Raw genomic sequence first — 25,527 nt, forward strand, 5'->3', positions numbered from 1 at the left:
TGGAGTCATGAAGACATACCATAGTTACCATGACCCAGTATACTGTGTATTGTCCTGTGATGATTCATGATCTAGATCTTTGAATACAGTAAGTAATTTCTATATTTTTGAATGACTTAAGAAAGTAGAGCGATATTTAAAAGTTGACGCCCTGCATTGCAGTATAATGTTTGAATTGTTTACATAAAATACAATTACATGAATTAAGTAATGATATCAGTAAAAGATGACAATTTTATTTATTACAGAAAATCTAAAATTCACTAACAGTAACCTATAAATGTCAGAAAAATCAAATATAGCAGTTTAAAATGAATAGTGTAGGCATATCCTCTCTGCAGCCAGGCTTCAACATCCTGCCAGGCTGCCCCAGTCTCACTGTGGCTGGGAGGGAGGGAGGGTGGACCAGAGGATTGCCTACACAACACATAAATGTTCAACAGCTTCTTCATTGTTTCTGAGAGAACAATAATGACTAAAGGTTGCTTTTTAAAAAAACAAACAAACAAACAAACAAACCTAATTACAGCAATAATGACAGTTAAGCCACTTTATGTGTGCCTCTATTTTGAAATACTATTTACAAAAATGTTATTATTTTGGTTTGTTATAAACTTTAAACTTTTTCAAAAGTATACGATTATATTTTTGGACAAATCTTTCGATGAAACATACATTTTTATGAGCTTTTATCATGTTTCGGCCAGTGCAATCATCAGGGTGGGTCTGGGTTGATAACTGCACATTTCTGGCCAGAAATGTTTCAGCAGTGTTACATATGTAGTGCATATGTTACACTTGCTTTCTGTTACCAGCTGATACCCTACATTTGTATAGACATTGGATGGTGTGAGGTTGGGGAGTTGAGTGGGGGGGGGGGGGGGGGGTTTACGGTGGGAGCTGAGGGGGGGGAGGGTGTTAGGTTTCCTTTTTTCTTTTTCTTTTTTAAGAGAGACACAGTCCTCCTGTGTCTTCTCCAAGCTTCACATGTAAGATCCAACAGTGTGAAGCACATAGCAGCTAGAAACTGTAATGCCACAGATCAGAGAGGCTTCATCATCACCATCTTCATCGCCGTACGATCAGAGCGTGAGACTTCACATCTGGAGCACAGGAGACATTCTGTGATAAGTCCTCCTTCTAGCTTGTCCCACAAGCAGTCGGTGAGATTTACTCACAACAAAAAGGGTTAATGACATAATTTCCATGAAAACATGTATTCATTCTTTGTAAAGTGTTTAAATTGTGTTTTCACTTGACCTTAGGAGTGTTAGAGTGTATTGTAATGTCTGTACTCAGGTGTTTCCCTCTGTGATCCATCCCCATCAGAGCTGAGACACTCAGGACTGAACAGACTGCACAGTTTCTGTGACCGAGCCTCCAAAACACCTTCTTTGAAACCACTCATGATAGAAGGGCTTCATATTTGCAGCAGCACTACTACAGGTATTCAGTTTATTACAGGATGTGTTTGTTTCTTAGGACCAGCTCTGAGTGCACACTACCTAACATATACACCTTTCTGTTCATTACAAACCAACTACTCTGGATCACACGGCCAGTTGGCAGGAATGTTGCTGCAGGAAAACATCCCTGGAGATCACCATCATTGTCAGACTGACTGTGCCTCCTCTGTGCAGTGTCAAGATCCTCCCTAAATGAGTGTGTAAGTTAACATTTTCATTATTTTATTCCCTTTGACAAGACAAGTATCACTGATATTTACATTTACAACTACATATGTTCCCGTTTTCTGCTCTTCTTTTAAAGTCCTCAGCTATCCTGCTTCTGTGCTGCTTGCCACACATCAAACACTGGCCGGATGACAGGGAGGATCCACTCTGAAGTCACTGGACGTGATGAGGATCATATGGGACTTCATAGTTTCACAGAAACATTGTGCTCTGTGATTACAGGTTTTAAATGGACATAATGACTGCCTCTCTCTGATCAACAGGCTAAAGGATTGTTTTCATTGTTAGTGCTCTGTACAATGTATGCTTATTTAATATTTCATCACAGAGCAAACCTTTATTTATTTAACATTTTTTTATTTTGTTTTAATGTTGAATTAACTGTGGGGATTTTTTTAAGTGGGCACTTGGGATGTCATATGACCAGAAATGTGGTAACTGGAATTCAACAGTATGGAAGAAAAAATCTGCTGAGAACGAAACACATACAAAAACCCCCAAGAAAATTCAAATTCATTCCATGTAATCCAATCTAAAACATTTTAAACTGCTGAACAGCAACACAAACAGTGTTAAAAAACAGTGTTAACAGAATGATTATGATGATTTTGTACCAAAGTTTCAGGTCACATGGCACACCTAGTGTGTAGTGTGGGGTATCAGCTGGTAAGTATAGGTTTTTTCATATTTGTGTCCTTAGAGTTCAGATAGATAAAGACTTGTGTATAATAATTAGTCATAACCACAACTCAAAGTCAGGGACTAACTAAATTTGGGACTTTGTGTCTGAGCCCAGGTTAAAACAATGTGTAAAAAAGCATTTAGTGGCATGGCTGAACAATGCTGTATTGATACTTATTTATCCATGTTCACAAAAAGGACTAATGTGTTTATTTGATTATTTGCATGTGTTAAACTGTGTCACCACCTTAGGCTTTCATTTGAGTTTACTCACAAATCTCTATACAGTTCTCTTTTACCACTGTGTGGACTCTGTTTACATTAAAACATAAAGAAGAATGAGTAATAAAAAGATGTGTAGACAGATCAGAAGATTAAGTAGACCGATAGAAACAGCTGTTCAGCCATGTTCTAAGAAACCAACACAATTTAAAGGTTCAGGATTGTGGTTTTAAAAGTTGAATTTTCATGTATTTCATATGTTGCTCATTATTTTTTATTTAGTTATTTAATTTAGTTATTTTTCTTTATTCTACCAGTCCTTTTCAGAAAGAAGCTGTAAAATATGACTTAAGATTTTTATGTTATTTTCTATGACATACAAAACAAATTGATGTATGTAATACTATTAAACATGATATACACATGTGTATATGTCTGAAAAACATCATGCTGTATATTAAAGTTTGTATTTTCTGCAGAATGTTTGTTCTTCTTTTAAGTTCATTTCAATTAGAAGAATATGAACTTTTAATATTCATTCAGAGGTTTTCTGACTCTAAATGTTCTTTTCTCATTTCTTAGGGTTTTCTAATTTACATTTAAAACATTTTCAGCTTTTTTCCAACTTCTGCTTCTGTGTAACCTTCAGCTTTTAGCAGTTCAGCACCTTTGTTTTCAGGTTAAATTCGTTTTTTGTTTTTTTTTTTAATCTCATTCAATATTTTTAACTCAAAATTCAGCAATTAATTCATTTCAGTGCATACATTCAGATTCAAGCATTCACACTGCAGTTTCTTCAGAAAATGCACTTTCTAGTTATTAGTGTGAATGCTTGAAAAGCATTCACAGTATTGTTGTTGTAATCTTTATTATTATTATTATATTTTATTCTGTATTCCGTACGTTTTTTGTAATCCTACTCCTTCAAAACCGTTCAACTTAGAAAAACCATTCCAACACCGTTAGATTCCTATTCTTTTGGACAACACTGCTTCCATTTTTCATATTTTTAACATTTATATTTTTAATTTTATTCAACTTTATTCAACAAAAATTTATAATGTATTTCAATGGGGAGACCCTTCAAATCCTCATTCAACTTACTCATTTTTAAACTCTTACTACTTCCACATACATTGACATAGAGCCACCATTCAAACTTTAAAACGAAGACAAGACATTCAACTATTCAACTTGCATTTATCTTTTCAATATCTATTATACTTTTTCTTCAGTTCCAGTTTAAGTTTCATGATGTTTTTTCACCCGTTTCAGAGTTTATAATGGGTGTGTATGGGACGGAATGTTGGGGCTAGAGTGAGGCAGCTCAACTGCTAGAGTGAGAGGAGCAAAAAAAATAATCTTAAAATCTTTTTTAAAACTGCTGCTGTGTCCGCAGCGTTTGCTCTACAGGTATGATTTTACCCTCAAAACGTAGCCATGGCTGTCCTCTTTCATCCGATGTGTTTACTATTGTACTAGGTGTTATGGTTCTTTCATAAATGTCACCAATGCACAGCCTCCTCCCTCCAACTCTTCCATAGACTCTAATGTTAAAATGGCTCAGAAGGTTCGTTTGAAAATCAGAAGAGCATGGTGTCTTTCCACTGTCACCACGTCCATATAATAAACTCCACAGACATGAAAACTGAGAATTTGGTAGACTAGACATTGCTGTCGCTCACAGTGAAAGAATTTTGTCAATACGACTTTTACTTTTCATTTGGGAACGATTTGTTTCGGCCTGACTTTTCTGTTCATTTTAAGCAGCAAAAGTGAGGTGCATGTCTGTGTCCGTGTGTATGGAGCCATTGGGTGCGGTCACTATAGCAACCAGGCTCACACCTGCCTGCTTAACGAGCTCTGCCTGCCACTCTGCCAAGATTCATCTTAAACACTTCTCTTTCAACTGCTGCTGTGTCCACAGTGTTAAAGCCATCATTTTCCCCTCAAAACGTCGCCATCGTTGTTCTTTTTCCAACATCTTGTCTTTCAAAGCTCAGAGATGTAAACTTTTTAAACTGTGTGGGTCCAAGTGGAGGGATCACATTTTAGTCATTCAGTGATTCAAAGAATATGACCTTTTAATATTCTTTCAGATGTTTTCTGACTCTAAATGTTCTTTTCTCATTTCTTAGGTTTTTCTAATTTACAATTAAAACATTTTCAGCTTTTTTCCAACTTCTTCTTCTGTGTAACCTTCAGCTTTTAGCAGTTCAGCACTTTTGTTTTCAGGTTAAATTCGGGTTTTTTTTTTTATCTCATTCAAAATTTTTAACTTAAATTCAGTAATTATTTCATTTCAATGCATACATTCAGATTCAAGCATTCACACTGCAGTTTCTTCAGAAAATGCACTTTCTAGTTATTATATTTTATTCTGTATTCCGTACGTTTTTTGTAATCCTACTCCTTCAAAACCGTTCAACTTAGAAAAACCATTCCAACACCGTTAGATTCCTATTCTTTTGGACAACACTGCTTCCATTTTTCATATTTTTAACATTTATATTTTTAATTTTATTCAACTTTATTCAACAAAAATTTATAATGTATTTCAATGGGGAGACCCTTCAAATCCTCATTCAACTTACTCATTTTTAAACTCTTACTACTTCCACATACATTGACATAGAGCCACCATTCAAACTTTAAAACGAAGACAAGACATTCAACTATTCAACTTGCATTTATCTTTTCAATATCTATTATACTTTTTCTTCAGTTCCAGTTTAAGTTTCATGATGTTTTTTCACCCGTTTCAGAGTTTATAATGGGTGTGTATGGGACGGAATGTTGGGGCTAGAGTGAGGCAGCTCAACTGCTAGAGTGAGAGGAGCAAAAAAAATAATCTTAAAATCTTTTTTAAAACTGCTGCTGTGTCCGCAGCGTTTGCTCTACAGGTATGATTTTACCCTCAAAACGTAGCCATGGCTGTCCTCTTTCATCCAATGTGTTTACTATTGTACTAGGTGTTATGGTTCTTTCATAAATGTCACCAATGCACAGCCTCCTCCCTCCAACTCTTCCATAGACTCTAATGTTAAAATGGCTCAGAAGGTTCGTTTGAAAATCAGAAGAGCATGGTGTCTTTCCACTGTCACCACGTCCATATAATAAGCTCCACAGGCATGAAAACTGAGAATTAGGTAGACTAGACATTGCTGTCGCTCACGGTGAAAGAATTTTGTCAATACGACTTTTACTTTTCATTTGGGAACGATTTGTTTCGGCCTGACTTTTCTGTTCATTTTAAGCAGCAAAAGTGAGGCGCATGTCTGTGTACGTGTGTATGGAGCCATTGGGTGCAGTCACTATAGCAACCAGGCTCACACCTGCCTGCTTAACGAGCTCTCTCTCTCTCTCTCTGCCAAGATTCATCTTAAGCACTTCTCTTTCAACTGCTGCTGTGTCCACAGTGTTAAAGCCATCATTTTACCCTCAAAACGTCGCCATCGTTGTTCTCTTTCCAACACTGTTTTTCAAAGCTCAGACTTTTACATTTTTTAAACTGTGTGGATCCAAGCAGAGGGATCACATTTTAGTCATTCAGTGATTCAAAGAATATGACCTTTTAATATTCATTCAGATGTTTTCTGACTCTAAATGTTCTTTTCTCATTTCTTAGGGTTTTCTCATTTACAATTAAAACATTTTCAGCTTTTTTCCAACTTCTTCTTCTGTGTAACCTTCAGCTTTTAGCAGTTCAGCACCTTTGTTTTCAGGTTAAATTTGGTTTTTTTTGTTTGTTTTTTAAAAATTTCATTTAATATTTTTAACTCAAAATTCAGCAATTAATTCATTTCAGTGCATACATTCAGATTCAAGCATTCACACTGCAGTTTCTTCAGAAAATGCACTTTCTAGTTTTTTTTGTTTTACATCATTTTTTTCTGATTTGAGTAATTTTGTTCATCATGTAAGTAATTTAATATTTCCAGTTTTTCCATCTGTCTCATGAAACTTTTACATTTATTGTTTTACTTCTAGGATCAGTAAGAAGCCAGAATCTCCTGGACCTGAACCCAGCTGTGCGTCTTTAAAGAGCCATCAGTCAAAAGATATTGGTGAAAAATTTAAAGGATGTCCTTCTCCTGCCAAGAGGTAATGTGTATCTAAATGTCATTGTGAATAAATGTGAATAAATCCTCCATCATGTTTAATATCAGTTCAGCTCTTTTTCACACACATTTCTATGTTCATGTGTGAAGTGGTGTGTGTTGGAATGTTTCCACAAAGACAGCAGTCAGAGTGTAAAGAATGGATGTTGTAGAAGGGGTTTCTGTAGTGAAGAGGCTGAGTGTCTGTAGGACTCCAGATGCACGTGTCTCCTTTGTGCTTTGCATCAAACACAGTGTAGGTGGGAACTTCCATTCAGGTGTTTCAGGTGTTGCCGGATGGACAAATATTTTTTTCTCCTCTTCAATGACACTTCAGCAGTGCTCAATCTTCTGGGGAGATGTTTGTCTTTATGAAGGTTTATGGATTATAATTCTTTCTTACTTTGGTGAAACTAAGCAATAAACTTTCCACCTAACTTTTCAAATAAATTTCCAGCTGGCAGAGAAAAAAAGATATGAAGCTATAGTGATGCTTAACAGCCTGAGCGATAGTAAAAATTCAAACAGAATTCAAACATAGGCTTAATCTCCATACGTATTTGATATAGTGCCAACGAATACAAATAGGTGTTCTTACATGTCTTAATCATAGAGCTCTGATAGTGATAAGCTATCACAGCATCATCACAGCCACTTTGCACCAGGAAGTAACTACATAGGGAAACTGTACTACAAAGAAGACAGCAAGGGAAAACTCAGGGCAGCCTCGTGCTATTGCAATGTAACTAAGGGAAGATTCAGGGTCACCGGATCCAGCCCTAACTATATGCTTTATCAAAAAGGAAAGTTTTGAGCCTAATCTTAAAAGGAAGAGAGAATGTCTGTCTCCCGAATCCAAACTGGAAGCTGGTTCCACAGAAGAGGGGCCTGAAAGCTGAAGGCTCTCCCTCCCATTCTACTTTTAAATACTCTAGGAACAACAAGTAAGCCAACAGTCTGAGAGTGAAGTGCTCTAATAGGGTCATATGGTACTACAAGGTCATTAAGATAAGATGGGGCCTGATTATTTAAGACGTTGTATGTGAGGAGCAGGATTTTAAATCTGATTCTTTCTTTAACAGGGAGCCAATGAAGGGAAGGCAATAGAGAAGAAATATGCTGTCTTTCTAATCAATACTCTTGCTGCAGCATTTTGGATCAACCGTAGGCTTTTCAGGGAGTTTTTAGGATATCCTGATGATAATTACAGAAGTCCAGCCCAGAAGCAATAAATGTATGAACTAGTTTTTCAGGACAAGACACTGGACCATGTGTATAGTAACATCAAGCAGGCCTACAAAGCGACACCCCTCCCCCACCTAGGACCATCTGATCACCTCTATCTGCTCCTCGTCCCTGCTTACACCTGCCTAAAGAAACGGACTCCTTCAAGCATCTGGGTCATTAAAACATTGCCAGATGATGCTCTCCACCATCTACAGGACTGTTTTAATCTCACAGACTGGTCCATCTTCAAATAGCAGGTGTTGTGTAATTGTTAAGTGCTGTGTAATGAATGTGACAGTGACCAAAACCATCTGGGTTCTTCCTAACTGGAAACCTTGGATGAAGAGTAAAGTACAGGCTCTGATCAGACCAATTCTCTGTACAGCACTACCACAGCCAACCTGAGGAGAAGCATCAAACAAGCCAAGAAGACCTACAGGAGAAGGACAGAGAGCTTCTATGGACAGCCCTCAGAAACTATGAAGACCAGACGAGAAGTCGATTTTAATTTTGCTACAATAAAACTGTCATGGTCCGAGTGAGTGCTGGGTTTTCCAGCGTGCCAGTGAATCCACCATTGGGGAGAGTCGCCACACCCCCTCTCGCTTTGTGCACCTGTGAGTAATCAGCCGACAGGCTTTTAAGACCAGCACTCACAAACACTAGTGGAGTGTGATACTGCATATTTTGGATCCGATACCAAGTAAATACGGGCCAGTATTGCCGATACGGATACGGATACTTTTCAGTAAATAAGGTGGATGCGTCATTGAATTGCTAAATCTCAATTAATTTTCATGACCTTAAGTGTTTTTTTTGTAATGTTTACTTTTTTATTATTAAATAGTTAAAACACAGGACATAATCAGGACAAAGTTCATAATTAAATAGAAAATGCTTTATTATAATTTTTTTTTAGAAAAATCTTAATTAAAAAGTGCATGCAAACCAGTAAACAAAGCAAAACAAGCAAGTACTGTTGAGAAACTATAATACAAAAATTACAATTAAAATTCTCAGAAACAACAACAACAACTGGTGAAAATATAAATAATATGTAAACAACTTAACAACCCCCAAAGCCTTTAGTTAGTCTGTGCAGAACAAAGGTTTTGGCTACAGGTTTTTGTTCAAGAACAGTATCATATTAACATTTTTTGCTTGTAATGCACTTTGTCTGTTACTCGCTAACTGCCCTGCTTTTGAAAAAATCCTCTCAGCTGGCACTGATGTTGCAACCATTGCCAGGTATTTTTTGGCAAGTTTGCTCAAAGATGGGAATGTTTGTTCATTGTTTTTCCACCAAAGTAGTGGATCCTATACCCAAGGAACTGGCCTTTCCTCAGAGTACCTGCACATCTCAATTAGGGCATCAGTACCAGTTGTCCGATGCTGCTGAGATGCTAGGACTTTAGGGTGAAATTATTCCCATATCCCACCTTTTGCTGCAGGTGGGGATGAAGCAGCCCCTCCAGACGAGCTTGAGGTTGTTTCAGGAGTTGGGGCAGAGCAGATGGGACAGATTTTTTTTATATATGTTTATATAAAATGGTAGTGTTTCCACTATACCTGGCAAGCTTTTTATAAATCCCACATTTTGCAGTTGTCTCATTTTCGACTTGAAAATGCAGCCACATTGCGCTCCTCTTCCTCTCTGCCGTTCTTCTGTTGTATTTTCTCTGTGCGTGACGTGTGCTGATGAACCTGAGCTGGCAAGTTGCTTGTTTGTTTGCTTTGTGCATCTAAGTCACGTAATGGTGCAAAATCTAAACACAAGAGGGGGGAGGGGGAGCAAAGTGTGCCTGCTCTGCGCTGACACAGGAGCGGCTAATCCGGTGACCTGGCTGTTTCGTCTTTGCTGAAACCACAGCACTGCAAACAAGAGCGGAACTTAAAGTAAATAATCGATCTCACCAGGCTAGTATCGATCCAATACCAATTTAGTATCGATACAACTGATATTTCAATCAATCCGCCCACCACTAACAAACACTTCTCGCCAGAACGTTAGCTAGCCCTTGTTAGTGAAAGCCACAGTTAAGTAGTTCTCCTCATAGCAGTTTTTGGAACTAATCTTGTCTTTCTACTCGCTGCAGTCTCACGGATGTCTGGATCACGCCGTCATTTTTCCTTCCCTTCACACAGCCACTGGCCTGCGTGCTGTTTTCGGGGTTTACTAACCTGACTACCTCCTTGCCCGGTTTTCCAGTGAGTGAATCTTGACTGGTTTAGCCTTGCCTGGATTTTACTACCCCTAAGCCTCGCCTCCGCCTGCAAAAGTACGATAATTGCAAATTGCCCTTTCTCCCTGGACTGTTGCTTGGGGCTCACTTTAACTTTGCTCTCCCTTATTACAGTGACTCTGTGAGCGTAACTCCATAATCCTCCTTCTGCCCCGCAGCTCACGGCGCCAGTTCTAGAAAATGCCCGATGTCGGGTTCCCTGGCTGCTTCCCCAGCCTGCTAAAGAGACCTTTTCCTTTTGGACTCTGCTAAAGCACTCGTTTCATCCTTTCATGTTTTATGACAGTTGCTCTAGTATAGTTTAGTGCTTCGTAGTTCTGCTTTTGTTCATAGTCTCCCATAGTCATATTCTGATTTTGTATTTATTCAATTCAATTCAATTTTATTTATATAGCGCCAAATCACAACAAAAGTCGCCTCAAGGCGCTTTATATTGTACAGTATACCCTATAATGATAGATACAGAGAAAAACCCAACAATCATATGACCCCATATGAGCAAGCAATTTGGGGACAGTGGGAAGAAAAAACTCCCTTTTACCCAGGAAGAAACCTCCTGCAGAACCAGGCTCAGGGAGGGGCGGCCATCTGCTGTGACCGGTTGGGGTGAGAGAAGGAAAACAGGATAAAGACATGCTGTGGAAGAGAGACAGAGATTAATAACAGATATGATTCAATGCAGAGAGGTCTATTAACACATACTGAGTGAGAAAGGTGACTGGAAAGGAAAAACTCAATGCATCATGGGAATCCCCGGCACCCTACGTCTATTGCAGCATAACTAAGGGAGGATTCAGGGTCACCTGGTCCAGCCCTAACTATATGTTTTAGCAAAAGGGAAAGTTTTAAGCCTAATCTTAAAAGGAAGAGATAGTGTCTGTCTCCCGAATCCAAACTGGAAGCTGGTTCCACAGAAGAGGGGCCTGAAAACTGAAGGCTCTGCCTCCCATTCTACTTTTAAATACTCTAGGAACAACAAGTAGGCCTACAGTGCGAGAGCGAAGTGCTCTAATAGGGTGATATGGTACTACAAGGTCATTAAGATAAGATGGGGCCTGATTATTTAAGACCTTGTATGTGAGGAGCAGGATTTTGAATTCAATTCTGGATTTAACAGGAAGCCAATGAAGGGAAGCCAAAACAGGAGAAATATGCTCTCTCTTTCTAGTCCCTGTCAGTACTCTTGCTGCAGCATTTTGGATTAGCTGAAGGCTTTTCAGCGAGTTTTTAGGACATCCTGATAGTAATGAATTACAGTAGTCCAGCCTGGAAGTAATAAATGCATGAACTAGTTTTTCAGCGTCACTCTGAGACAGGATATTTCTAATTTTAGAGATGTTGTGCAAATGGAAGAAAGCAGCCTTACATATTTGTTTAATATGTGCGTTGAAGGACATGTCTTGGTCAAAAATAACTCCAATGTTCCTCACAGTGTTACTGGGGGCCAAGGTAATGCCATCCAGAGTAAGAATCTGGTTAGATACCATATTTCTAAGATTTTCAGGGCCGAGTAAAATAATCTCAGTTTTATCTGAATTAAGAAGCAGAAAGTCTGCGGCCATCCAGGTCTTTATGTCTTTTAGACATTCCTGCTGTTTAACTAATTGGTGTGTGTTACCTGGCTTCATGGACAGATAGAGCTGGGTGTCATCTGCATAGCAGTGAAAATGGATACTATGTCTTCCAATGATACTGCCTAAGTGAAGCATGTATAATGTAAACAGAATTGGTCCTAGCACTGAACCCTGTGGAACTCCATAATTGACCTTAGTGTGTGAAGAGGACTCTCCATTTACATGCACAAATTGGAGTCTATTAGATAGATATGATACAAACCACTGCAGTGCAGTACCTGTAATACCTACAGCATGTTCTAATCGCTCTAATAGGATATTATGGTCAACAGTATTGAACGCTGCACTAAGGTCTAGCAGGACTAGCACAGAGATGAGTCCACTGTCAGAGGCCATAAGAAGATCATTTGTAACCTTCACTAAAGCTGTTTCTGTGCTGTGATGAGCTCTGAAACCTGACTGAAACTCTTCAAATAAGCCATTTCTCTGCAGATGATCAGTTAGCTGTTTGACAACTACTCTTTCAAGGATTTTTGATATGAAAGGAAGGTTGGAGATTGGCCTATAATCAGCTAAGAAAGTTGGGTCTAGGGATGGCTTTTTAAGTAAAGGTTTAACTACAGCCAGCTTGAAGGCCTGTGGTACATAGCCGATTATTAGAGATAGGTTGATCATATTTAAGATTGAAGCATTAATTAATGGCGGGACTTCTTTGAGCAGTTTTGTAGGAATGGGGTCTAAAAGACACGTTGATGGTTTGGAGGAAGTAATTATTGAAGTTAACTCAGAAAGATCAATTGGAGAAAAAGAGTCAAACTTAACATCAATGGTACTAAAAGTAGCTGTAAATAATATTACATCTGTGGGATGATTATTGGTAATTTATTCTCTAATAATAAAAATTTTATTTGTGAAGAAGTTCATGAAGTCATTACTAGTTAACGTTAAAGGGATTGTTGGCTCAACAGTGCTCTGACTTTTTGTCAGCCTGGCTACAGTGCTGAAGAGAAACCTGGGGTTGTTCTTATTTTCTTCAATCAGTGATGAATAATAAGACGTTCTGGCTTTGCAGAGGGCTTTCTTATAAAGCAACAAACTATTTCTCCATTCTAAATGATGATCCTCTAAATTTGTGACACGCCATTTCCTCTCCAGAATACGAGTTATCTGCTTTAGGGTACGTGTTTGAGAATTATACCACGGAGTCAGGTACTTCTGATTTGAGACCTTAGTTTTCACAGGAACTACAGTATCCAGAGTCGTACGTAGTGAAGAGGTAAAATTATTAACAAGATGATCGACCTCTGTAGCGTTCAGATAGCTGCTCTGCTCTGTGTTGGTACAGGGCATTGAAGATGATAACAGTGGGTGGATTATATTCTTAAACTTACTTACAGCGCTTTCAGGAAGACATCTACTGTGATAGAGTCTACTCTTCACTGCTGTGTAATCAATTATTGTAAATGTAAATGTTATCAGAAAATGATCAGACAGGAGAGGGTTTTCAGGAAACACTGTTAAATGTTCAGTTTCTATGCCATATGTTAAAACAAGATCTAGAGTGTGATTAAAGTGGTGGGTGGGTTCTTTTACAGTTTGAGAGAAGCCAGTTTAGTCTAATAACAGATTAAATGCTGTGTTGAGGCTGTCATTTTTAGCATCTACATGGATGTTAAAATCACCCACAATAATTATTTTATCTGAGCTGAGCATTAAATCAGATAAAAAGTCTGAGAAATCAGAGAGAAACTCTGTGTAAGGCCCAGGTGGATGATAGATGATAACAAGTAAGACTGGTTTCTGAGTTTTACAGCTGGGGTGGACAAGGCTAAGCATCAGGCTTTCAAATGAATTAAAAGTCTGTCTTGGTTTTTCGTTGATTAATAGGCTGGTGTGAAAAATTGCTGCCACACCGCCCCCTCGGCCTGTGCTTCGAGATTTCTAGTAGTTAGAATGACTCGGGGGTGTTGATTCATTTGAACTAACATAATCATCCTGCTGCAACCAGGTTTCTGTAAGGCAGAGTAAGTCGATTTGTTGATCAATTATTAAGTCATGTACTAACAGAGACTTGGAGTTGAGAGACCTAATATTTAATAATCCACATTTCACTGTTTTACTCTTTGGTTCAGATGTGGATACTGTATAGATCTTTCTTTGTGATTTTTTATGTTTAAGTTGTTTATTGCTGGTTTTTAGTTTATCTTTTGTCTGTTTGGGAGCTGACATAATGGAGATGGAGATGGGTTGTTTTTTTTGTTTTTTTTTGGGGGGGGGGGGTACCAGGAGGAGAGAAGCTGCAGAGAGGCGTGTAAGACTCCTGGTCCCAACTCTGGATAGTCATATTTTGGGGGGTTTAATAAACTTGTCCATATTTCTGGAAATGAGAGCTGCTCCATCCAAAGTGGGATGGATGCCGTCTCTCCTAACAAGACCAGGTTTCCTCCAGAAGGTTTGCCAATTATCTTTGAAGCCCACATCATTTCTGGGACACCACTCAGACAGCCAGCAATTTAAGGAGAACATGCGGCTAAACATGTCACTCCTGGTCTGATTTGGGAGGGGACCAGAGAAAACGACAGAGTCCGACGTTGTTTTGGCAAAGTTACACACTGATTCAATATTGATTTTAGTGACCGCCGATTGGCGTAACCGGGTGTCATTACTGCCGACATGAATTATGATTTCACTGAATTTACGTTTACCCTTAGCCAGCAGTTTTAAATTTCCCTCAGTGTCGCCTGCTATGGCCCCAGGAAGACAACTGAATATGGTTCCCGGTGTCTCTAGCTTCACATGTCTGAGAACAGAATCACCAATTACCAGAGTTTGACCCCCGGCAGGTGTGTCGCCGAGTGGGGAAAAACCGTTAGACACATGAACAGATTGGTGGTGTACCTGGGGCTTCTGTTTAGGACTATGCTTCCTCCTCACCGTCACCCAGCCGCCCTCTTTCCCCAGCTGCTTAGGGTCTGCCGGGGAACAGCTAGCGGGGCCTACGCTATCTTCGGCTGCACCAGCTACAGGGGCCTGGGTAGCTACAGGTGAATGAAAGGTGCGAAGCCGAGTCTCCAATTCAGTAATCCTGGCCTCCAGAGCTGCAAATATGCTACATTTGTTACAAGTATCATTACTGCTAAAGGAGGCCGAGGAGTAACTAAACATCTGACACAATAAGCAGGAAAGTGCAGAAGGGACAGGTGAAGTAGCCATGGTGGTAGCGAGTCGGCTACGAGCTAAGCTAGCAAAACAGTACAGACACAGTGAGTGAAAACTTTGGCTATAAATTAGGTAGTGAGTACACAGAAAGTGTGCTTCGGATGAAACACATGAAGATTATACTATGAAAAAGAATGTATTTAAAGTTTTTAATTAAATTGCTAAGCAGATAAGCTACTCAAAAACATCACTGTGTTTGAGCAGGAACTGGAAGTGATACTCTACCGCAGAGAGAGCGAACACCAAGTGACAGCGCCACCAAGAGTGACTGAGTTTCTTACCTGCCATAGAGTGTGTTTAATCTCACTTTCTTAGTCCCCTGAGTTTGTAGCATCATGTTAGTTTTTAGTTTGAGTAACTCCTGAGGTTAGATTTATTCCTCTCGCCTTTTGTTCTTGTTTAGTGTTTTTGCCTTTAACTATTTTCCCTTGTGTCACCTTCGCTTGCTGAAATAAAATCTTGCTTTTTGCTCATCCTCCGAGCTTCAGAGTGGTGTCTGCACCTGAGTCCTTTAACCTGTATTGGCCGTCGTGACATAAAACCACATACATACATAGGGTCCTGAGCCTGCCGACTCAGAGTTTTGTGTTTCTTTATGCGTTTGTTTATTCTGAGTATGTATTCTGTTATGATTTGCCATTTGTTAGGTTTCTGTTCTGTGCCTGCCCTGATCCCACTTCTGTGTTCTGCCTGTCTATGGTGTCACACTGTCTGTTTGTGAACCTGTCTTTTTAGTTCAGTGCCTTGTCTGGTTCTCTGTGTCTGAGTTTCCTGTTTTATTCTGAAGGTCCCTGTCTCATGTGAGTGTGTTCAGTTTACGTTTCCCCTGTCCCGTCGGCTCTGATTTCTCCCAGGTGTGTTGCCCTCCTGTCTCTCATCCCCTGATTACTGCTGTGTGTATTTTAGCCCTGTGTGTTCTCCTGCTTGTTGCCGGTTTGTCTGTGTTCCACGGTGCCCTGTTCCTCGTCTCTCTGCCTCTCACCCCGTTTGGTATCATTTAAGGTTTGTTGTTTAGTTTTCCCAGTTTAGGTTTCTTTAGTTTTGTCATCCCTCATTGCCTGTTTTGCCACTACGCCACTTTGTAAATAAACATCACTAGCATTATCATCTACTGCCTGCATTTTGGGTCCTTTCTCCCTCCAACATCACACGGCTCACCTCGGCAGCCGTGACAGTACGAACCGGCCACAATGGACCCAGCAGCATTCAACCCGACCGAGGAGCTTCGGGGGGGATATTATTAACTCTGTGGATAAATTAATCAACTTATGGCTGGAGCACGAGGGGAGAGAATTCCGTCAGGCCATAGCTAATCGGCTGCAGCGCTTAGTTTCTGGTCTCCCCTGGTTGCTCAGCTCACTTCATCCACTCGCACAGAATTTTGTTCTGAACGAACTTTGTCTTCACCCCCCGGTTGCTACCACCCACCCTGCAACTCATGCTTCGCGTCCTGATGGAGGATGCTCTGCCCGGCCTGTCAACACAGCCTTCACAAGGGAAACGGCGCTCACGCCGTCAACGCTCCTCACCACAGTCGGACCTAGGGATTTCAGAGCGGCCGGCTGTGGTGAGTGGACAGGACAATAGTATTGGTTTGAACTGTGGGACTGTTTACTCAGGGGTTATGTTCTGTACGGCAAAGGACAATGACTGCTTATCGCCTGTTCAGTCTACTGCTCAGCTACCTTCAACCCAGTTTCCAGTGTCACCTACACAGCAGCCTGTAGCTCAGTTAGCCGCCCGGCCTCAAGCTCAGTTAGCCGCCCGGCCTCAAGCTCAGTTAGCCGCCCGGCCTCAAGCTCAGTCTCCAACTCCACCACAGTTGTCATTTCAACCTTTACTTCAGTTGCCCTTAGTTCAGCCTCTATTTCAGCAGCCACTAGCCCGGTGACCTGTGTCACCTGCTCCTCCAGTACGACAAGCTAAATCAATTCTATCCGAAGGGAATTGTTTTTCATTCGTCCATTGTAAGTAGAGAGACAAACCCATAAATAATGTAATCGTTCCTCAAAAGCTGGCCCGTTTAGAGACAGTAACTCTCTCCAGGGCCTCCCCAGAGTCTGAGTTTCAATCCGCAGTCGACTCTGGACCCCTGGAGGCTAAAAAGTCAGAAAGTTGTCACTTCAAACCAGTCACTGGTGCAAAGAGAGTACCTTGCTCCAGGGCATCTCAGCATGGAGGGAAAGCTTAATGCACGAGATGGTAAGAGCTGTTGGGACTAAAAAAAACTGAGCAGAAAGCTACAGACATCTGAAAACTGAGTTTTTAATTTTCAGTGAGATCACCAGGACTAGCAAAGCTTCACCATTGCAGGGAGTCATCGTATTCACTGAACCCATCAAAAAATCTCTTCATGGACCTTGCGTCTGTGTGTGGACAGACATAACATGACCTAATTATACACTACTCCTCCACAGAGTGGACAAGGAGAGAGCAGAGGTCTCCACTGGTCAGTCTGCACAGCAGCGTCAAACACACCTGGACTCTGTGTTTATGGTCTGTACTACTACTTTTACATGTGGGGTTTTTTCGGTCACCTCTATGCTGCACTTTGTAGACCAGTGGATTGTCATTGTGTCCAATATGAATCAGATTTTTGGTTCCATGATTTCAGTCCATTTGGGGGTGCCTGTAGCTCAGGAGGGGAGCAGGTCAGTTACTAATCAGAAGGTTGGTGGATCAAACCTTGGCTGGTAAATGTACTGGACAAGATACTAAACCCAAAGTTCTCTCTGATGCAACCATCAGAGTGTTAAAGTTGTGGCATGTTGTATAAAGTGCTCTGAATGCACAGAGTGTAGAAGAGCTGTATGAGAACCAGTGCATTTCAAGATTGTTTATTTGTCACCTGCATAGTTATAGAAGTACAACACGCAGTGAAATGTAACATGATACGCTCGACTGTGCAAAAAAACAAGAGAGAGAGAACATTATATACTGGGAGTGAATATATACAAAGATGACATTATATCCAATAAGTGAGTGAGTTATATATATTATATAAATAAAATAAAACAATCTGGAAATTTACATTCAAATCTGAGAATGTACATTTTCTAAATGGTGTGTTAAAGTGTCTTGTGCCGTTGTGAATGGGGGGGATGGCCTGAGACTCAGGGCTCAGATGATTGCAGAAGTTGGAACAGTGTATTGCTGGGATGGGACAGGTCCTTCAGTATCTGAGCTGCTCTAGTCCAGCATCTCCTGGTGTAAATGTTCTGTAGGGAGGGGAGGCCAGCCCTGCAGCAGCGTTCTGCTGTACGGATCACTTTCTGAATAGCTTTTTGGTCCTTAACATAGCTGTTCCCATACCAGGATGCAATGTTCTGTGTGAGGATGTTCTCCATAGCGCCTGTATAGAAAGACCGCTCGGTAACTCATATGGTCTTCTTTTCCAGCGGCTGGAGGACAACATTATGATGTTTGTGAAGAATGAGCTGAAGAAAACCAAAAAGGTTCTGAGTCCAGATGACCCAGAAACCATAAAAAGCCAGAGGGAGGATAAGGAGATGTTTGAAGGTGAGGATGAAGATCAAAGAAAGAGCTGCAGAGAAGCATTTCTGAAGATCACATTACACTTCTTGAGGAGACTTAAGCAGCATGAGATGGCTGACCATCTGCAGAGCAGTAAGAGAATTTCTCTAAAGATTGCATATTGATCTTTCCTAATATCTCAAGAAATGGACCAATATCTATTCACTCATTTATCCTTTCGGGGTACTGAAAGGCTATGATATTTATTATATAATAATTAATTTATCTGAATTACTTATTTTCAGAAATATTTGCTCCACTCTATAAACGTGAACTTAAAGCCCAACTGAAGAAGAAGTTCCAGTGTGTGTTTGAGGGAATCGCTAAAGCAGGAAACCCAACTCTTCTGAATCAGATCTACACAGAACTCTACATCACAGAGGGAGGGACTGCAGAGGTCAATGATGAACATGAGATCAGACAGATTGAAACAGTATCCAGGAAATCAAAGGGACCAGAAACAACAATCAGACAAGAAGATATCTTTAAATCTTCACCTGGAAGAGATGAACCAATCAGAACGGTGCTGACAAAGGGAGTGGCTGGCATTGGGAAAACAGTCTTAACACAGAAGTTCACTCTGGACTGGGCTGAAGACAAAGCCAATCAGGAAATTCAGTTCATATTTCCATTCACTTTCAGAGAGCTGAATGTGCTAAAAGAGGAAAAGTTCAGCTTGGTGGAACTTGTTCATCACTTCTTTACTAAAACTAAAGAATCAGGAATCTGCAGGCTGGAAGACTTCCAGGTTGTGTTCATTCTTGATGGTCTGGATGAGTGCCGACTTAGTTTGGACTTCAACAAAACTAAAATCCTGACTGAAACAAGAAAGTCCACCTCATTGGATGTACTGTTGACAAACCTCATCAAGGGGAACCTGCTCCCATCTGCTCACCTCTGGATAACCACACGTCCTGCATCAGCCAGTCAGATCCCTCCTGAGTGTGTGGACCTGGTGACAGAGGTCAGGGGCTTTACTGACCCACAGAAGGAGGAGTACTTCAGGAAGAGATTCAGAGATGAGGAGCAGACCAGCAGGATCATCTCCCACATCAAGACATCACGAAGCCTCCACATCATGTGTCACATCCCAGTCTTCTGCTGGATCACTGCTACAGTTCTGGAGGATGTGCTGAAAACCACAGAGGGAGGACAACTGCCCAAGAACCTGACTGAGATGTACATTCACTTCCTGGTGGTTCAGGCCAAAGTCAAGAGGATCAAATATGATGGAGGAACTGAGACAGATCCACACTGGAGTCCAGAGAGCAGGAAGATGATTGAGTCTCTGGGAAAACTGGCTTTTGATCAGCTGCAGAAAGGAAACCTGATCTTCTATGAATCAGACCTGACAGAGTGTGGCATCGATATCAGAGCAGCCTCAGTGTACTCAGGAGTGTTCACACAGATCTTTAAAGAGGAGAGAGGACTATACCAGGACAAGGTGTTCTGCTTTGTCCATCTGAGTGTTCAGGAGTTTCTGGCTGCTCTTCATGTCCATCTGACCTTCATCAACTCCGGAGTCAATCAGCTGGAAGAACAACAAACAAGCTCTCAGACAGAGAACGACTTCTATCAGAGTTCTGTGGACAAGGCCTTACAGAGCCCAAATGGACACCTGGACTTGTTCCTTCGTTTTCTCTTGGGTCTGAAAACTAATAAAATTTGTTTGCAAGGCCTGGTGACACAGACAGGAAGTAGCTTACAGACCAATCGGGAAACGGTTCAGTACATCAAGAAGAAGCTCAGTGAGAATCTGTCTGTAGAGAAAAACATCAACCTGTTCCAGTGTCTAAATGAACTGAATGATCGTTCTCTAGTGGAGGAGATCCAACAGTCCCTGAGTTCAGGAAGTCTCTCCACTGATAAACTGTCTCCTGCTCAGTGGTCAGCTCTAGTCTTCATCTTACTGTCATCAGAAAAAGATCTGGATGTGTTTGACCTGAAGAAATACTCTGCTTCAGAGGAAGCTCTTCTGAGGCTGCTGCCAGTTGTCAAAGCCTCTAAAAAAGCTCTGTAAGTCATGATGTTTTTATAATTTAAATTCAGTTTACAAACAGAAAACTCTTGCTATTCCATTCTTCTTATTATACATATATCTTTTTAGGCTGAATAGCTGTAACCTGTCAGAGAGAGCATGTGGAGCTCTGTCCTCTTCTCTTCAACTAGAAGACTGTGAGCTCAGAGATCTAGACCTGAGTAACAACAACGTGCAAGACTCAGGTTTGACACTACTGTTTTCTCGACTGAAGACTACAAACTGGAAGCTGGAAACGCTCAGGTCAGATTATGTTGTTTATGATTTGACTTGAAATCTGCAACATAAAAGCTACATTTAGTTTTTGTACTGACATATCCTTACTCTTGGTATGGTATTACGGTAAATACCATGATGGTGGTGTGCTAGGTCACAGCGGCCACACCGTGTCGAAATCATGGTGCAATTTTCGTGTTTTTACTCAAGTTCTACTTGAGTCCTGGTTCATTATATAGCTGTAATGTACGTCGGAACTACAGTCAAACACTTCTATAACCACCAACAACTTTTGGATTTAGGAAAACACCATTAAACTCAACCAGATGGAGACAAAGTGGAGAAATTGCGCTGCTGCAGCATTCTGCAAGCTCTGAACAGACGGGCTACGGCACCACCACATCTTAGCGTCCGCCTGGAAGTCCATCGAAAACGGTGTCGGCGAGGAAGTGGAAGTGCAGTAAGCGAGCCGGTATCCATGCCGGTATACCGCGCTTCCATCACTACTCTCCAACATGTGCTCCATAGAAAACAAACTGGACTGTTTGAGACTACAAATAAACTCCAGGAAAGAAACAAGGCACTGCTTTGTTCTTATTTTTACTGAAACATGGCTACACGGAGGCATCGTAGACCACGCTATCCAGCTAAATGGCTAGATAGCTACCGTGCCGACAGAGACCCCCTATCATCGGCAAGACACATGGCGGTGGACTGTGTGTTTACTTCAATAACAGCTGGAGTAGGAATGCTCCAATTGTGTCTGTGCAATTTTTAGAACTTGTGGAGGCCTTAGCAGTCAGATGCAGGCATTTTATATCCCAAGAGAGTTTACTGTGGTGATCATTGTTGCTGTTTACATCCCACCTAGTACTAGCACTAATGCTAAAGCTAGTGGAGCACGCAGTGAACTCTACAAGATTATCAGTGATCTGCAAACAGCCCACCCTGACAGCTTCCTCATTGTCGCTGGGGATTTTAATAATGCAAAACTTAAATCAGTTCTACCCAAATTTCATCGGAACATTGACTTTGCAACAAGAGGGGACAACATGTTATACCTTGTTTACACAAACATCCAGCATGCATACAAGGCTTCATGCAACAGGCCCAGGTTCTTGGAGACACTGAAGAGCCCAATAAGAGATTAATGTTTCAGTGTGTCACAGATCAAACTCTACATTTCCATCAGCATAAAAGAGATTCAGCAGCAGATCAGAATCAAGTAGAGCAACATTTATACATTTTCTAAATTCCCAAATTCATACATGCGCATTCCTTTGACAATGTGACACACAGATTGCACTTCAGTGGATTTTAGTACAGTGGGCAGTGCATTCCCCTTGCACACACTTATAAGACACAAATTTTCTTTTCTTTTTTTTTTACCTGTTTAGATAGATAGATAGATAGATAGAGATATAGATAGATAGATAGATAGATAGATAGATAGATAGATAGATAGATAGATAGATAGATAGATTTAATTATTTATATAATGGAAACATGGACATAATATGTAGACTCTCAGCTTTTATTTGAGGGTACTCATATTCAAATTGGATGAAGGATTTAGGAGTTTCAGCTACTTTAAAGGGACTAAAAGACTCAAAAGCTATTTCATGGGAAGGTGTGAGCAATTCCTTCTTTATGTCATTATCAATTAAGCAGATAAAAGGCCTGGGGTTGATTTGAGGTGTGGTGCTTGCATTTGGAAGATTTTGCTGTGAACAGAAAACATATGGTGAAAGGAGCTCTCCATGAAACAAGCCATCCTTAAGCCTATCTGAGAAATTGCTACAATATTAGGACGTCCAGGGAAGACAATAGTGCTGGATGACTGCAGAATGATTTCCATGTTGAAGAGAAACCCCTTTACAACATCCAACAATGTAAACAAACACTCTCCACGAGGTAAGCGTATTGATATTCAAGGCTACCATAAACAAATGACTGCATTTACTGCAAGGTGCAAGCCACTCATAAGCCTCAAGAATAGAAAGGCTAGATTGGACTCTAAAAAAGCCAGCACAAAAAATGTTTTTTGGACAGATGAAACCAAGAACACCGTCTACCAGAATGATGGCTAGAAAAAAAAGTATGATGATGTGACACAGGACAGAAGCAGCTGAATAAATTCTGATGTGTTCAGAGATGTATTGTTTGCTCACATAAATGCAGTCAAACTGATTGGGTGGTGTTTCATAATACAGTTGGACAATGACCCAAAACAGCCAAAGTAACCCAGGAGTTTATCAAAGCAAAGAAGTGGTAGTATCTTGAAAGGCCAAGTCAGTCACCTGATCTTAACCCAAATGAGCATGGATTTCACTTGTTGAAGACTAAACTACAGACAGAAAGGCCAACAAATGTCTCTTTCTGGACAACTTCTCTTAACTTCAACTTAAGGATGTTCCAGCTGTCTAACGGATTTGCTTCTCCATAGTGGTCAGATGTCTGTCTGTGTTAACGGGAACGTGGAGCTCAGTGATGGTGTAGCTAACTTCTGTGTGGCTCTTATGGGGTTGTTGTTTTTTTGTTTTTTGTTTTTTTTTGGGGGGGGGGATCTCTCTTTTTGTTTTCTGTTTTTGTTCTTTTTCTTTTTTCTCATTGCTTGTTTGGTAAATAATAAGAGAGGAAAACAATGTTCCAACATGAGAAATTCTGTTTTGTATTCATTGTAAACAGTTTGTGTTTTTCGTCTTCTTTTTTTCTTTATAAACTATATCCACAAATACTCAATAAAAATGTTTTGAATTAAAAAAAAGAAAGGCCAACAAACAAACGGCAAATGAAAGTCACTGCAGTAAAGTCACTGGGCATTAAAAAGGAGAAAACCCAGCATCTGGTGATATCTATGAGTTCAAGACTTCAAGACTGTCATTGCCAGCAAAGGGGTTTCAAGCATTAGAAATTAACATTTTGTTTTCAGTTATTTAATTTGTCCAATTATAGGGATTGTTTTACAAAAGATCCTTTCCTCCCTTCCAGAACTGAGTTCTAATGGTGGAATGACAAGGCATATAAAATTTAATAACACAAGTAATTCAATGTAATTGTCCTCTTTAAAAAAAAAGTCGTAATCTTAAGAATATTGAAATGTGCGCAATTTCGTTCAAAGAAAAGCTTATTCACATGTTTTGAAGTGTTTCATCAATGCACTGCAGGAAAAAAAAAGCAACTTCACACAAATAACAAAATTTAACAAAATGATTAATCCTTCTGTTATTCCTGCATTTGGCGGTTGAACTTAAGAAAAGTTGTAATATACAGGTCTGTCCATATAAATGTACTATTTTGTTTCTCCATGAACACTGAAGCTGTTATCACTTGTTAGATACCACACAGAAATCCAAAAGCTAGTGAAAACAGTAGTATTTTTTTTTGGCACACAAAGTCGAAGAAATGTCTGAAACGAATGACCTCCTCTAACAAATTTCTGTCATGTTGGATCAATGTTCTTATATTACTCATATTACAGTTCTCAAATTTGAAGAAACCCTTGTTCTTTTATTTATATGACTCCCTACAGGTAAACTATTTGATCTAGATGTTAGTTTGGTACTACGTAGGCACACAAATTTGAATAAATTTTACTCCGTTTTAAATACATCAATCTTTACTGATGCCATTGCCTCTAGGATTCATAATAATTTATTAAAATGTTGAATGTCAGTTTGTTTGTTGTTTTTTATAGTTCCTTTTTAGGACTTTTGTGGAATGTCTGAGTAGGATTTTCTTTTTGAGTGAGTTGTTTTAATACAAACAAATGTCACTGGTATACCAAACCATTTATTATATATTTTGAAGCAGTTGTGCATCACATGAGAAAAATGTGTAGGTGACTGTTTTTCTTTCTTTGTTTGTGACTGTAATTTAATATTTGAGTATAAAACCCCACCCACAAAAAAAAGTATATCGCTGACCACGAAACACCTTCAGAACCATTCAATTTTAGTTTCAGAATATATTTTAAAAGCCATGTACCTTTGCTTTCTGAACGAAGACCACCAACTTTCAATCCGTTGATTTGTAGTTGAGGTACCATACATATGACTGTGGGCTCCTGCAAGTTCATCTCCATGGTCTGATCTTAAAGCACAGTGAATGGCTGCCATTGTGCCATTTTCTGTGCCACAGTCTGTACGAAGGCATGCTGGAAGTTGACCAAACCGTGACAAGCACTCCATATAATATTTTGCAATGATACCTGGGTCATTATTTGAGCTGCCACAGCTGAGCCACATAACTTTCCTTGAAAATCCATCGACACATGCACTAATAGCAACACCAAAGGGCTTCAGCTTATCATAACCATCCACATGCCACACTTGATTTGGTCCTTCTGAAAAATATCCTCTTCGAACAAACCTGCGTTTACAGCGACGCTTAACACCATATGGATCTAGTCTTGAGAGTATGTGCATTACATCATTTCTTTTAACTTTCAGATTATACTTTTGTCGCAGTGTCTGACACATGGATCTGTAACCCAGAAGCTGACCTGAGCCTCTCAGTTCTTGTGTAACAGTGGAAATGACAATGTCAGTGGGAGTAAAGTCTGTCCTTCTAGTCATTCCAGCATCTTTTAGCCTCCTCTTTAATGTTCTCAGACTCATACAAATATTATGCTTGTTTTCAAGAAAATCCAGGATCACTTCATATGTATGGCCCTCAGAGAAATACTTATTGATGATGTCTGTGACTGAGACTGGGCCTAAGGTTGAAGAGAAAACATGAAAAGATAATTACGACCGCAGGAATCCACAAATGCACTTA

The 25,527-nt window shown here is 40.1% G+C and overlaps 1 protein-coding gene and 1 long non-coding RNA gene across 10 annotated transcripts in view; both read left to right on the top strand.

The window, feature by feature from the left end:
• The window catches only part of LOC309700847 (protein NLRC3-like), a 97,222-nt gene that overhangs the window by 62,862 nt on the left and 8,833 nt on the right, over positions 1 to 25,527 (top strand). For 6 of the 9 annotated variants that reach the window (XM_082524691.1, XM_082524692.1, XM_082524694.1 and 3 more), the window contains 5 exons: positions 6,588 to 6,701; positions 17,378 to 17,456; positions 18,359 to 18,587; positions 18,740 to 20,510; positions 20,602 to 20,775. In XM_082524691.1, the coding sequence (XP_082380817.1) occupies positions 6,588 to 6,701; positions 17,378 to 17,456; positions 18,359 to 18,587; positions 18,740 to 20,510; positions 20,602 to 20,775 (2,367 nt within the window). The other 3 variants (XM_082524698.1, XM_082524699.1, XM_082524697.1) reach the window with 3 other exon arrangements.
• Positions 934 to 3,065, top strand: LOC309700898. The gene is made up of 3 exons (XR_014274795.1): positions 934 to 1,446; positions 1,563 to 1,666; positions 1,771 to 3,065. It is a non-coding gene; the product is annotated as an uncharacterized lncRNA (long non-coding RNA).

This window comes from Aulonocara stuartgranti, assembly GCF_965226115.1.
Source record: "Aulonocara stuartgranti genome assembly, chromosome: 23".
Lineage (NCBI taxonomy): Eukaryota > Metazoa > Chordata > Actinopteri > Cichliformes > Cichlidae > Aulonocara > Aulonocara stuartgranti.